Below are 11,147 nucleotides of genomic sequence, written 5' to 3'. Positions count from 1 at the left end.
AAACACAATGAACTATACTTCAGCCATAAAAAAGAACAAAATCTTGACATTTGCAACAACATGGATGGACCTAGAGGTATTAGGCTAAGTGAAAGAACCGAGAGAGTGAAAGACAAGTACTATTTGACTTCAGTGTATGTGGAATCTGAGAAACTAAACAAAGAAATAAATCAGAAATAGACTGATAAATACAGAGAACCAACTGGTAGTTGGCATAGAGTAGGAGGGAGGGCATAGGAAAAATAGGTGAGGGGGATAAAGATGGAGATAAAATATTCAGTAAAAAAATGTCAACAGCAGCAGAATTTTAAGGGCATGTTTTTTAAGAATTTAAAGAATATTTATTGTATCAAGAAACTGAAACATCATAAATTAAGGTACTATACACAAAGTTTTCAAATAGGGGGAAATAGAAATGCCAGGTCTGGAAGCCTAAGAGAAGAAAAATTAAGCTAAAACAATTCAAACGACAAGCTACATATTGTCAACAGGGAGGAACGTCAAAATACAATTGAAATGGTTTAAAAGGAAAATGAGGCAGCAGTTTGAAAATACTCCAGGAGAAAGAAACTAACAGGCAGCTGTGTAGGGGAGCTGTCAGACAGAGGGTGGCTTGTGCGACCTCCCCAGAGAGAAGTGTGTGTGGTGGGGGCAGCACTGAGCTCCCAGTGGTTTGTCCTGCTCATCTTCTGTGTGCCTGTCACCAGGATGGCATGGGTCTCCCCTGCCCACTCGAGAGTCCCTCATCTCCAACTGGAGTTAAGCTGAGTGACCCCCAGGTCACCCAACATCTTCATCAAGGCTCCAGGCTGTCCTTGGTGCTTCCAAGGAGAAGGCACTCAGGTCTTCAGTGGGTGGGGCAGGGCCCCCCCAATGTGCTGGCACTCAGAGGAAGGGCAAACCTCCTCCCCACCTCCCCCCCTCAGATCGCCCTGTGGTGAGAGCTCTACTGGGCCAACCTTCTTGCCAAGCCTCTGTCCCCTAGGCCCCCAGACTCCTCCTGGAGGGCCAGGGCTCTCTCCCAGACCCCACCAGGGTGCTCTCCCTTCTGTTTTCTAGACCCACGAGCCGTGAGGGTATCAGTTTTTCCCAAGAGCACGTCCCCACATCACTGGGCAGCTGCTTAAGCAACATGTGCCCCTCTCGCCTGCTTCATGCCGTGCAAAGATGCCCCCAGAGGGGTGACAGCGGCTGGAGAGAGGTCTCGGGTTTGCTCTCCTGTGGTCCTTCTCCAGCTGTGGCTCTGGGGTGGCCTGGCTCACACCGGCAATGCTCTGTTTAATGTTCTCTAAGGCTCAAAGTACATGCCTCACCACTCTGTCAAGTCAGCTGCTAGGTTTCAACCCCAGTTTGGCACCTGGCCACAAGACTATTCACTGCACACTTGTTCACAGAAAAACTTCTTGCAACAAGACCCACATTTAGCAAACTCTCAAATAGGTTATCCCCAGGATACATATCCGAGCATTTTCACATGGATTGATCAGAAGATAACCAACCACAATGGACTGTAATACATGCAAAAAGTACTCATGAAGGCCCCCAGAATGACTCCCACCTAAAAATTCACTATGTCCCACTTCAGCATATTTATTAAGTATTTAGCATATTTAGCAAAAGAAATTACTCTTTTTTCCTTTATTGTCAAAAGATGAAAAGAACCCAAGAAATGTCCATCAACAGATGGATGTGCTATATACAAAATGTGGTCTATATGTGCAATGGGAAGTCATCAGCCTACAAAAGGGGATTACATTCTCACCCTGCTACAGGGTGGGGGAACCTATAAACGTGAGGCCAAGTGAAAGCAAGCCAGATGCAGAGGACACCTAGTCACAGCGCTTCAGCAGTGAGGTGCGCGGCACGGACAGGGAGTGGGTTGCGGTGCCAGGGCTGGGAGGACGGGCGCTGCGGACGTGTGACTTAGTGGGCACAGTTTCTGTTTTGGGGGTGGAAAAGTTCTGGAAAGAGAGTGTGGTGATAGTCACACAACTTGTGGATGCAGTTAATGCTTCTGAACTACACATTACAATTGCTAATATGGTACGTTTCATGTTACATGTAATTTACCCCAGTACAAAAATCACAGGAAGAGGAGGAGGAGGAAGGGCAGGTGAGGGACCACAGGCTGGCAGGGCTTCCTGCAGGTGCCACATGCGCACAGGGACACGCGGCTGTGCGTGCCGGCCAGGGCTGCGTGCAGGGAGGCAAAACCACACACAGGTTGACGCTGGTTAACCTGAACACTGTTACGTAAAATGGAACCTTAATGTCCTCAAAATTTTACCAAGCTCAGCATAAAACCTCACCCTTCAAATTGAACTAATTCCTTATTAGTTGAAGAAAGGTGAAGGGAAGTTTGGAGTCAGCGTTCTAGGTTTTCTTGCTACGTCAGGTCCCTGATGTCCAAATTTATCTTGCACCGCACCCTCCGTCCTGCCTCCCTTCTGGAAAACTACCATCAGGGGCCCAGCACGAATCACCGGCTGCACTTTGCACTTGCCGGTTCCTGGGAGCCAGGCCCCACCTCTGTCCGAGTTCCCTGGGCCTGCAGATTGCTAGCCCCCAGCCCCAGGTCAGGAAGAGCCCTTGCCGTCCATCCTCCCGCCCCACCTTCTCCATCTTCTCCTCCCCCATCTCTCTAACACACACACACATCCAGCAACTTCTTACGTCTGCCCAAGTTGCAGACCTGTCGGTGCCCGCTGTGCCTTGTTGATTCCTCAACCATCAGCTCTTGCTCCCCAGCGGGAGGGGACATAGGTGTCCTCCAGGATCTGTCACAGGGGCTTGGGGTGAAAGGTGCTGCCTGCCCATCCCCTTTGCTTGGTAAGGACAGACTCATGGCCAGCAGCAACTCTTCCAATAAACACTGTCAAATCTGGGCTCTCTCCAACCTTTTGAAACCTCCTTTGGGGTTTCAGACATCGAAGCTCCTCCTTTTTGTTTCTCTAATTGTTTTAAAGGTGCATTTCACATATCATAAAGTTAACCACTATAGTGTATGCCTCAGTGGCATTTAGTACATCCACAGGGTTGTGCCACCATCTACTTCAAGTCTCAAAGCATTCTCAGGCCCCCAGAAGAACACCTGCAGTCACTAAGCCGTCCCTGCCCTGGTCACCTGCCCCCAACCCCTGGCCGCCCTTCATCTGTCCTGATCACCTTTGGAGTTTCCACTGGGCCTCAGATCTTACTTCTTATCTGTCCTAATTTGATGAGCCCTGCTCTGCAGCTCCAGCCTGATGTCCTGTTCCTTGGCCCACTATCCTGCCCTAAAGGCCCTCCCTCCAGTTATAGACACACATGCAGCCGCTTGTACAGCATGGGGGCCTCCCCTGAATCCTGGAGACGGCTGCGGAACCTCGGCTGGCACCGAGGGTGGATCTGCTCTGGGGAAGGTGATAAAAGGAGGATCAGCCAGGGTGGGCCTGGCCTTGGCCCCTGCTCTGAGAGCACATGACACCCTCCCGTGGACCACTGGGCAGAGCAGCAAGGGGGCCCCTTGACTTCCTAGGCCTGAGGCAGAGCCAGAGGCTTATGGGAGATGGCTGCCATTGCAGGGAGAACAAAAGGTACAGGACTGATCTGATGGGCTACTAGTAGTCTAGTGGGCAGAATAAGCTTTGTAATCACAGAGTCTTCATAAGCCTCCAGCCAGTGTCCTGCTGCCGGCACCTTCCTCTTCCTGCCCCTAGGAGAGGCCAGGCCTGAGCCCTGCCCCATGAAACAGAAGCTGAACCACCACTCAGGAGGCAAGCTAAGCTTGATTGAAACCCTGGGTGGGGCGGGCACACTGACAGGTGGCGGTGGTGGTGTGGTTTTCTGAGCAGCACAAGGGGAAGGCACAAGGGCAGGAGGCCAGGAGGTGGGAGGCAGGTGGGGGGCCATGCAGAGGGAACTGTGGGTGACACCCAAGTCCGGGAAGAAAGAGACCAAAACGGAGATGGCAGCTGCACATCCTGGTCACTGGGGCACTCAGAGACTCCTGGGACTCATCAGCCTTTGGGTAGGGGAGCTGGGGAGCAGATGCACACCACGTGCGCTCACCCAGTCTGGTAGGGGACTAGCTGGGAAGGGTGCCCAGGGATGCGTTCACAAGCACAGGGCCTGGGCTCCCTCGCTGTTGTAGCAGAGGCGCTGGGGACAGAGTGGTCAGGCCCGCAGCAGCTGCGACACCTGCAGAAGCGTGGGAAAGCATAGGCTTCTTTCTTCTTTTCCTTTGCTCCTCTGCAATTCCCTTAAAACCCGTGCTGAGCTCACCCACTGGACAGTGAGAGAGTCCTGTGGCCCTGTCACTTCAACCAGTCCCACCGCTTGGGAACAAGTCTGTCTCGACCAGCAGGGCAGCCCAGCCAAACCCAGCCTAAATTTCAGACTCACAGGCTCATGATCAAAAGGAATGTGTGTTATTTTTACTGATTAAACGTGTTGTTTTCCAGATTCTTATCTTCTCGAAAGAAAAAACCCAGTTGAGATATGAGATAACAAGTAAGAGCAGCAAAAATGTATTGAGGTGAAAGAAAAAGTACAACCTACAGACAGGAGAGCAGGCTCTGCAAACTGGAAGCAGCCCCACTCTAAGGATTAGGTTGGCCTTTATTTTTTCTTAATGATGGGAAGTCCTGTCCTGTCTCTTAGGTCTTTTGTATGACAAATTGATTGATGGAATGCCCTGTCCTGTGTTTTATGTCATTTCATTGACAAGTCAATAGACAGCTCTAGGTTATATAACCTTTTTGTTGTTGTTCAGGCACTTTGCCATTGAATATGTAAGTAAACCCCTAAGCAGGAGGTAAACCCCAATGTAATTTGGATTTAGATGATATTTTAGTGACGTGGGTTACCTAATCCTTCATATCCTTATTAGCTGAAGAAAGGTGAAGGGACGTTTGGAGTCAGCGTTCTAGGTTTTCTTGCTGCTGGGTCAGGTCCCTGACGTCCAAATTTATCTTGCACCGCACCCTCCGTCCCGCCTCCCTTCTGGAAAACTACCATCAGAGGCCCAGCACGAACCACCATCTGCAGTTTGCACTTGCCAGTTCCTGGGAGGCAGGCCTCACCTCTGTCCGCGTTCCCTGGGCCTGCAGGATGCTAGCCCCCAGCCCAGGTCAGGAAGAGCCAGGCCTCCCCTGAGTGATCCACCAAGAAACAGGTCACAGGAACCCTCCCTGCTTCTGTGCCTGAGGCCCCTGAGCAGAGGAGAGGCAGTATCTGAACTGGAATGCGGGAACATCAATTAGCCTCCAGCTCGAGGAGAAGAAATACCGGCCCACCTTCTGGAAGCCCAGGCTGCGGTAGAGGGCCAAGGCGGAGAGCTGCAAAGCACTGGTGCTGAGGACAACCTCACTGTAGCCCTGCTCCTGCGCAAACCGGAGGACAGTCCTGACCAGGGCTCTCGCTATCCCCTGACCACGGTGCTCGCGGGCCACGTTTAGGTGAAGCAGCTGCAACTGCTCCTTCTGCAGAGAGGGCTTCGTCATGGGCAGAGCTCCCACCATGCCCACCACCTGACCCCCAGACTCAACCACCCAGTAGCAGGAGCCACAGTCGCTGAAGTAGGATCTCGTGATGTCGGCCATGTCTGTGCGCAAACATAAGACTTCAAACTCGGTCCAGGGGTACTTGGCAAGGAACCCCAGGGCAGCAAGGAGGGTAAGGCTGGCCACCAGGGCCAGGAGCCAGGAGCCAGAGGCCACAAAGCAGGTGAGGGGCCCCAAAAGCAAAAGCACAAGGGTTCGGGGTAGCTTCAGGACGTGGCGGAATGCGGTGGGGAAATGCTCAGATATCCCCTGGGAAAGCAAGTGCAGGACGCCCTGGCGGTCACTCTCCTGGTATTGGCGGATGTGACAAGCAGCCATGGATGGCTTCTGGGTCTGAATCTCAAAGTCCACCAGAGAGAGCTGCGTGCCTCTGCGCACCTTCCCAGTCACCTTGGGGAAGAGAGAGGAAGCCATGTGAGTGTCCTGCCTCTCCCACCATCCAGCTGTGAAGCAGCAGGCCACCCCAAAGGGAGGAAGTGCAGGGTCAGAAAGGCCGGCATTAGCCCTGGCTCCGTCCCTCTCTAGCTCTGTGACTTAGGGCTCGTCACTTAACCTCTCTGAGCCTCTGTTTCGCCATCTGTAAACTCGGCGAGGTGAAACCTGCTTTCCGGGATACTGAGGCGGATGTAATACAATAACATATATAAGCTGTGGCACATAAACTACCCTCCTCTCCACCCTCCTTCCCCTTTTCCTTGTATTACCAGCTTCTGGCTGCAGTGGGGCAGCACCCAGCAGCAGCCTGACCCCATGTCCCCGGCCCATCAGTCCCTCTCCCAGGGTCCAAACACTGCAGGATTCCTTTGTTCCCAGCCACAAACTTCAGCAATGTCTCCTGCCCTTCACTGTAAATTTTTGGGCTCCTGAAGTGGCTTGATAGTCAGTTACCAAAAATGGCCCAGTGTTGATAGTTAGGAGAGTCTGGGCTCAAGGCCGCCCTCAGAGCACTGTCCTTCCCCTCGGTCATCTCACCTGCTACCGCAGCAGCCTTGCGTGTCCACAGAGGCCTTCGCCTACCTGTGCCCTCAGCCTCAGACACGCGTCCCTGGAGACAGGGCAGGGCTTGCCCCACCTCTGGGGCCTAGGCCCTGGATGGCATCACATTGGCTGGTGCCTGGACATTTGATGAGCATAAAACCCCAGGACAAGAAGCTGGGCTATGACAGAGCAGGGCGCCCATTACAGTCACCTGTGTGATAGGCAGGGAAGGAGCCTTGAGGGAAAAGCAGGTCTGGGCGAGCTCAGGAGTCCTCACCCTCTGGATGGCCTGTACCCACTCTTCGCATAGCGGTTCAGGCCCAGACTTTGTCTACCTGGCCCCATGGAGTGTCTGATGGCCTCAGTCCTTCCACACGCCTGCTAGGAGCCTGGCTGCACCCTGGTCCTGTGTGCTGTCATCACAAGTCAAGGTCCAGGTCCCCTGGCTCAGGACGCAAGGTCCTTCAGAGCTGCCTGTCCGTGTGTGTGCTGCCCCTGGTGCCTGTGAACTTGATCTGATGCAGTTCCTTGCACTTACCTCACTAGGCTCCACCTCCATTCACCCACTGCAGTCAGGCCCCGGAGGCAGTGTTGTGTACATGCACCTGTAATGAGCAACGGTTCTTTTTAGCTTCCAACAATGTTGACAGAAGCCGCTGGGCACCTGTACAGTGTGCAGCTGACGCGGGTGCTGAACGCTGGTCATACCTGTGCCGCAAGAGCACTTAACTGTTCTGCGCTGAAATGTAGCACTAAATAAACAGGGAAAATGAAACAGAACGACACTGGGAGGACACAGACAGAGTTCAGAAGGCTGGGTAGGCCTGAGCAGGGTGAGTGAAGGCAGTGGTTCAGGCCGAGGCGACAGCAGCATGAAAGGTTTCTGAGGCAGGACAAAGGCAAGGCTTTCAGGAAACGACGGCCCACATGGCCACCAAAGGAGGTCGGTGGGCAGCAGGGGTCTGGCCATGCAGGGCCTGCCTTCCAGGTTAGGGGTTAGGACTCTATTCCCAGCACCACAGGAGGCCACTGTGCTTCTGGTGGGAGTGACAGAGTCAGGGTTATGTGAGTGTGGGGTGTTTGGGTGTGCACATGCATGCGTCTAGCTCCACGTGGGAAGGGCTGGGGGTGGCAGGAATGGGAGTGGGTGTCCCCCGGCCCCAGAAGGTGTGCAGGGCTCCAGGGAGGGGTGGCCTCAGGTGCAGATGCACTTTGCTCACCTTGGAAGAGCACCTGGCCAAGGGGGCCGAGAGAGAACCCGAGTGGAACCTCATGTGCCCAACGACAAGCCGTGAGCCTGGACAGAGCTAGGTCTGCCCATAGGAGAGCCACTATTTCCTTCTTTGCTCAAATAAAGCATTGTCGCCCACTGAACTGTGCATGCAATGGGCTCCTCTGCCAAGGTGGGGTGCCTCGTTCTGTGTTCACAAAGGAGCCATCTGGGCCAACCGAGGCCCGGTGAGAGACAGCGGTGGCTCAGGCCAAAGGGGGGTGACCCTGACAATGAGACCTGACCGGCCTGCAGGTGCTTGGGGAGTAGAAATGGCAGGTGTTACTTACAGTCCTACTGGGAATGAGGGTAAGGACGGAGTCAGAGATGCCCACCAGGTTTCTGGCAAGAGCCTCCAGGGGATGCTGGAGAGAGGTCAGGCTTGGGGTGAAACTCATGTCTGCCCCTAAGGAGCCACCCGGAAGCCTTCCCCATCAGAAATGTTGAGGCGGTGAGCCATGGGTGTTTGTTACGTTGTTTTCCCTACCCTGAAGTTCATTTTCAGCATTTCCGAGTTAAGCTGAGTGTGAGCCAGCAGTCAGACAGAGGGCCAAAGTGTAGGGGAGGGTTCCTAGCGAGTCTAACATTAACCGGTCAGAAACCTAATGGTCAAGCTGCAGGGCCTGAGGCCTGAGGTCTGTCCCCAGCTGCTCCTTCAGTTTCCTCACCGGGGTCTGTGGCTTCCTCGACACCCCATGGCCTCAGTTTACATTCAGGCTTTCCCTCCTTCCTACAGCTTGAACTACGTGATGAGGAGGATATATTGACGTGGAAAAGATTGTTAAAATAATAGCTCCAAGCAGTAAAAGGTTGTAAGACAGTATGCTCTAATTCAGGTTTGGAAATATGTAACCTAAAAATAATGAACACACACAAGCTGGCAGGGAAAGCCTGAGTGGCCCGCCAGGTGGTGGCCGCAGCTGTGTGTGCCCCGGGGACTTGCGGGTGAATCTCGGTAGAGGATGAAGCCTGAAAGTCGTGGCACACTCCAGGCTCTTGGTCCTGCTTTCAGAGGAAACTGAGGGTTGAGAGGCATCTGCCTGGCTGTGCCCAGCTGACTTCGAGAGTCTAAAGGGATCCAGCTAAGGTCGTGAGCTCCTAACAGGAAGGCAGGGGTGCTGCTTCTCTCATTTCATGTGTTAATTAACCACCTTAATGTGTACATTTCAGTGGCATTTCGTACACTTGCAGTGTCACGCAAGCATCACCTGGGTCTACTTCCAAAGCATTTTCTTCTTCCCGAAGGAAGCCCCTTGCGTGCTCGGCATTCACTCCCTCTTTGCCCCTATCCCCAACACCTCTGAAAACACTAATCTGACATTTCCTTGGATTTCCCTATTCTCGATGTTTTGTTCACATGGAACCATGCAAAATGTGAAGTTCTCTATTCAGCCATGTTACTTCATGTTTTCATGGTTCCCTCATGCTGTACATGCATCAGCACGTCGTTGCTCCTATGGCTGAATCACGTTCCTTAGTCGGGATAGAGCACGTTTATGTATCCAGTCATCCACTGTGGCCATTTGGGTTGTTTCCGCTATTGTGAAGAGTGCTGCTCTGAGCTTTCACGTACAAGTTTTTGTTTGAACACGTCTGCAATTCCTGGGCATGAAACGAGGAGCAGAATTGCTGGATCAGGTGGAAATTGTTTTAACATTTTGAGGAGCTACCCAGCAGTTGTCCAAAGTGACTGCACTGTGTTACTTTCCTGCCATCAGCGAGTCTCATTTTACTCTCTGCCTGGGCACTGCTGCCTGGTGCCAAGAGAGGGGAGGTAACTGTTATTCCCCAAGATATTAGATGGCTGTCACCGTGAGGAGGCCCTTTTCTGGGCTGTGCTATTTGTTATAAGCCTAAGCTCATGACAGCCTAAGTCCTGAGGTTGAGGTTAATGTCCGCATTTTGCAAATAGGGAACCAAGGCCGAGAAAGCTGAGATCTTCTACCCAAAGCCCCCCAGAACGTGTCAGGGTGGGATCTCAAGTCGAGACAGCTCTGACTCCAGTGTCTGTACCTTCTTCCTTTTCAGTACCACAGGCACATGACTGACGAGTGTTTGGTGAAATCTGAGTGAGAGTAAAGCACTGCATACAGGGAGAACAGGTTCGACTGGGTGGGTTGTAAGATTCACCCCAAAGACCCATTACCCATCCTATTTATTGCCAGGGATCAGGCCACACTTGGCCAAATTCCAGTATGTGGCTAAGGTTGTTTCTTCAAGTTTCAGGCTAATGCCTTGTTCTGCACAAGACTTCTGACCATTCCGGACCAGATGGATTCTGGCAACTGCTTCCTCCTTTGAAGCCTTTGCACTTCACACTTAGTACTTATATTTCTGTTGTTACTTGCTGAACAAGTAACTATTTACCTATTACAGTTAACTAGTCTAGACCTTAACGGTTGCAATGGCCCTGATAAACTATTTCATTCATCTCTCCATTGCTCTTAGGACCCTGGATTAAATAGGCCATTATATTTTTGGAATCCCCTGTATTCCACAAGTTGTGGCAATTCAGAGGCGCATTCAATGAAATCTCACTCTTGTATCAATGAAGTACATTCTCCTACTGTACCTGTCAAACCCAGAAACAGAGATGGAAGCTAAACCATCAAGTGACTTTCTGTTTTGGAATGCTCAGGAAAGAGGAAAATCAGCTCAGGTTCACTTAAGCTGCTGCAAAGAACACTGTCTCCCATGACCTCTCCTCAGGGCTCCTGATATCCCAACCTCAGGCTCATGCCCTGGACTCCACTGAGAGCTCACAGTTTAAAGGAGACAATAGCCAGTCACCTGAAGGGGAAGGCTGGCCATCCCTGCCTTAGAAATGTTCAGAAATCCCAGTTTGGTGATTCCGGCACTCTAATGCTGCATTAGACATGCTCTCTAACCTACGTTTGAACTAATTCTCTGAGGAATGGAAAGAGGATCAGGCCCAACACTCAAGTCAAGCTAACTCAAGAAGATTTCATATAGATAATCAAAGGTACTAATTATGAAGTGGAACAAAGGAGGATTCGGAACAGGCATGTTACTGCCTAGAGGCCTGAAGGGATGCAGGAGGGAGAGGTGACGGGCATCCGGCCTAGGAGTTAAGTAGAGGGCTTCCCTGGGGAGTCCAGGGACAGAGACATTTTGGGGGGCCTTCAGGGCTGGGGCCAGGAGATTAAATAGGCCAGAAGATTAAATTCTCTTCCTCACTCCAGTCTCCTGGTAGCTACCCCGCAACACACAAGCACTGGCCTAGCCCCAGGAGAGGCCAAGGAGTGACGGGACTCTCTTGTTGTGTACATGCAGGCCAGCCTTGCAGGATGGAGAAGACAGAGAGGGAGGGGTGGGGAGAAAGTGATCTGAGCAGA

General features: G+C 52.2%; 1 protein-coding gene across 5 annotated transcripts; it reads right to left on the bottom strand.

Moving 5' to 3' along the window:
* Positions 1-4,387: 4,387 nt before the first annotated feature.
* LOC140843006 (putative N-acetyltransferase 8B) lies at positions 4,388-8,222 on the bottom strand. Of its 5 annotated transcripts, XM_073211351.1 has the most exons (3): positions 8,082-8,222; positions 7,060-7,126; positions 4,388-5,933 (listed from the first exon to the last, which is right to left on the bottom strand). In XM_073211351.1, exons 2-3 carry the CDS (start codon positions 7,078-7,080, stop codon positions 5,157-5,159), a joined length of 798 nt encoding a protein of 265 aa, XP_073067452.1. In that variant the 5' UTR covers positions 7,081-7,126; positions 8,082-8,222; the 3' UTR covers positions 4,388-5,156. The 5 variants fall into 5 exon arrangements, with proteins under 5 accessions (XP_073067452.1, XP_073067460.1, XP_073067468.1 ...); XM_073211359.1 differs by lacking the exons at positions 7,060-7,126; positions 8,082-8,222 and adding an exon at positions 6,799-7,045; XM_073211367.1 differs by lacking the exons at positions 7,060-7,126; positions 8,082-8,222 and adding an exon at positions 6,857-7,045.
* Positions 8,223-11,147: the final 2,925 nt, after the last annotated feature.

The sequence above is a fragment of the Manis javanica genome, chromosome 1 (assembly GCF_040802235.1).
Source record: "Manis javanica isolate MJ-LG chromosome 1, MJ_LKY, whole genome shotgun sequence".
Taxonomy (NCBI): Eukaryota; Metazoa; Chordata; class Mammalia; order Pholidota; family Manidae; genus Manis; species Manis javanica.
This window is presented reverse-complemented; position numbering and strand designations above follow the sequence as displayed.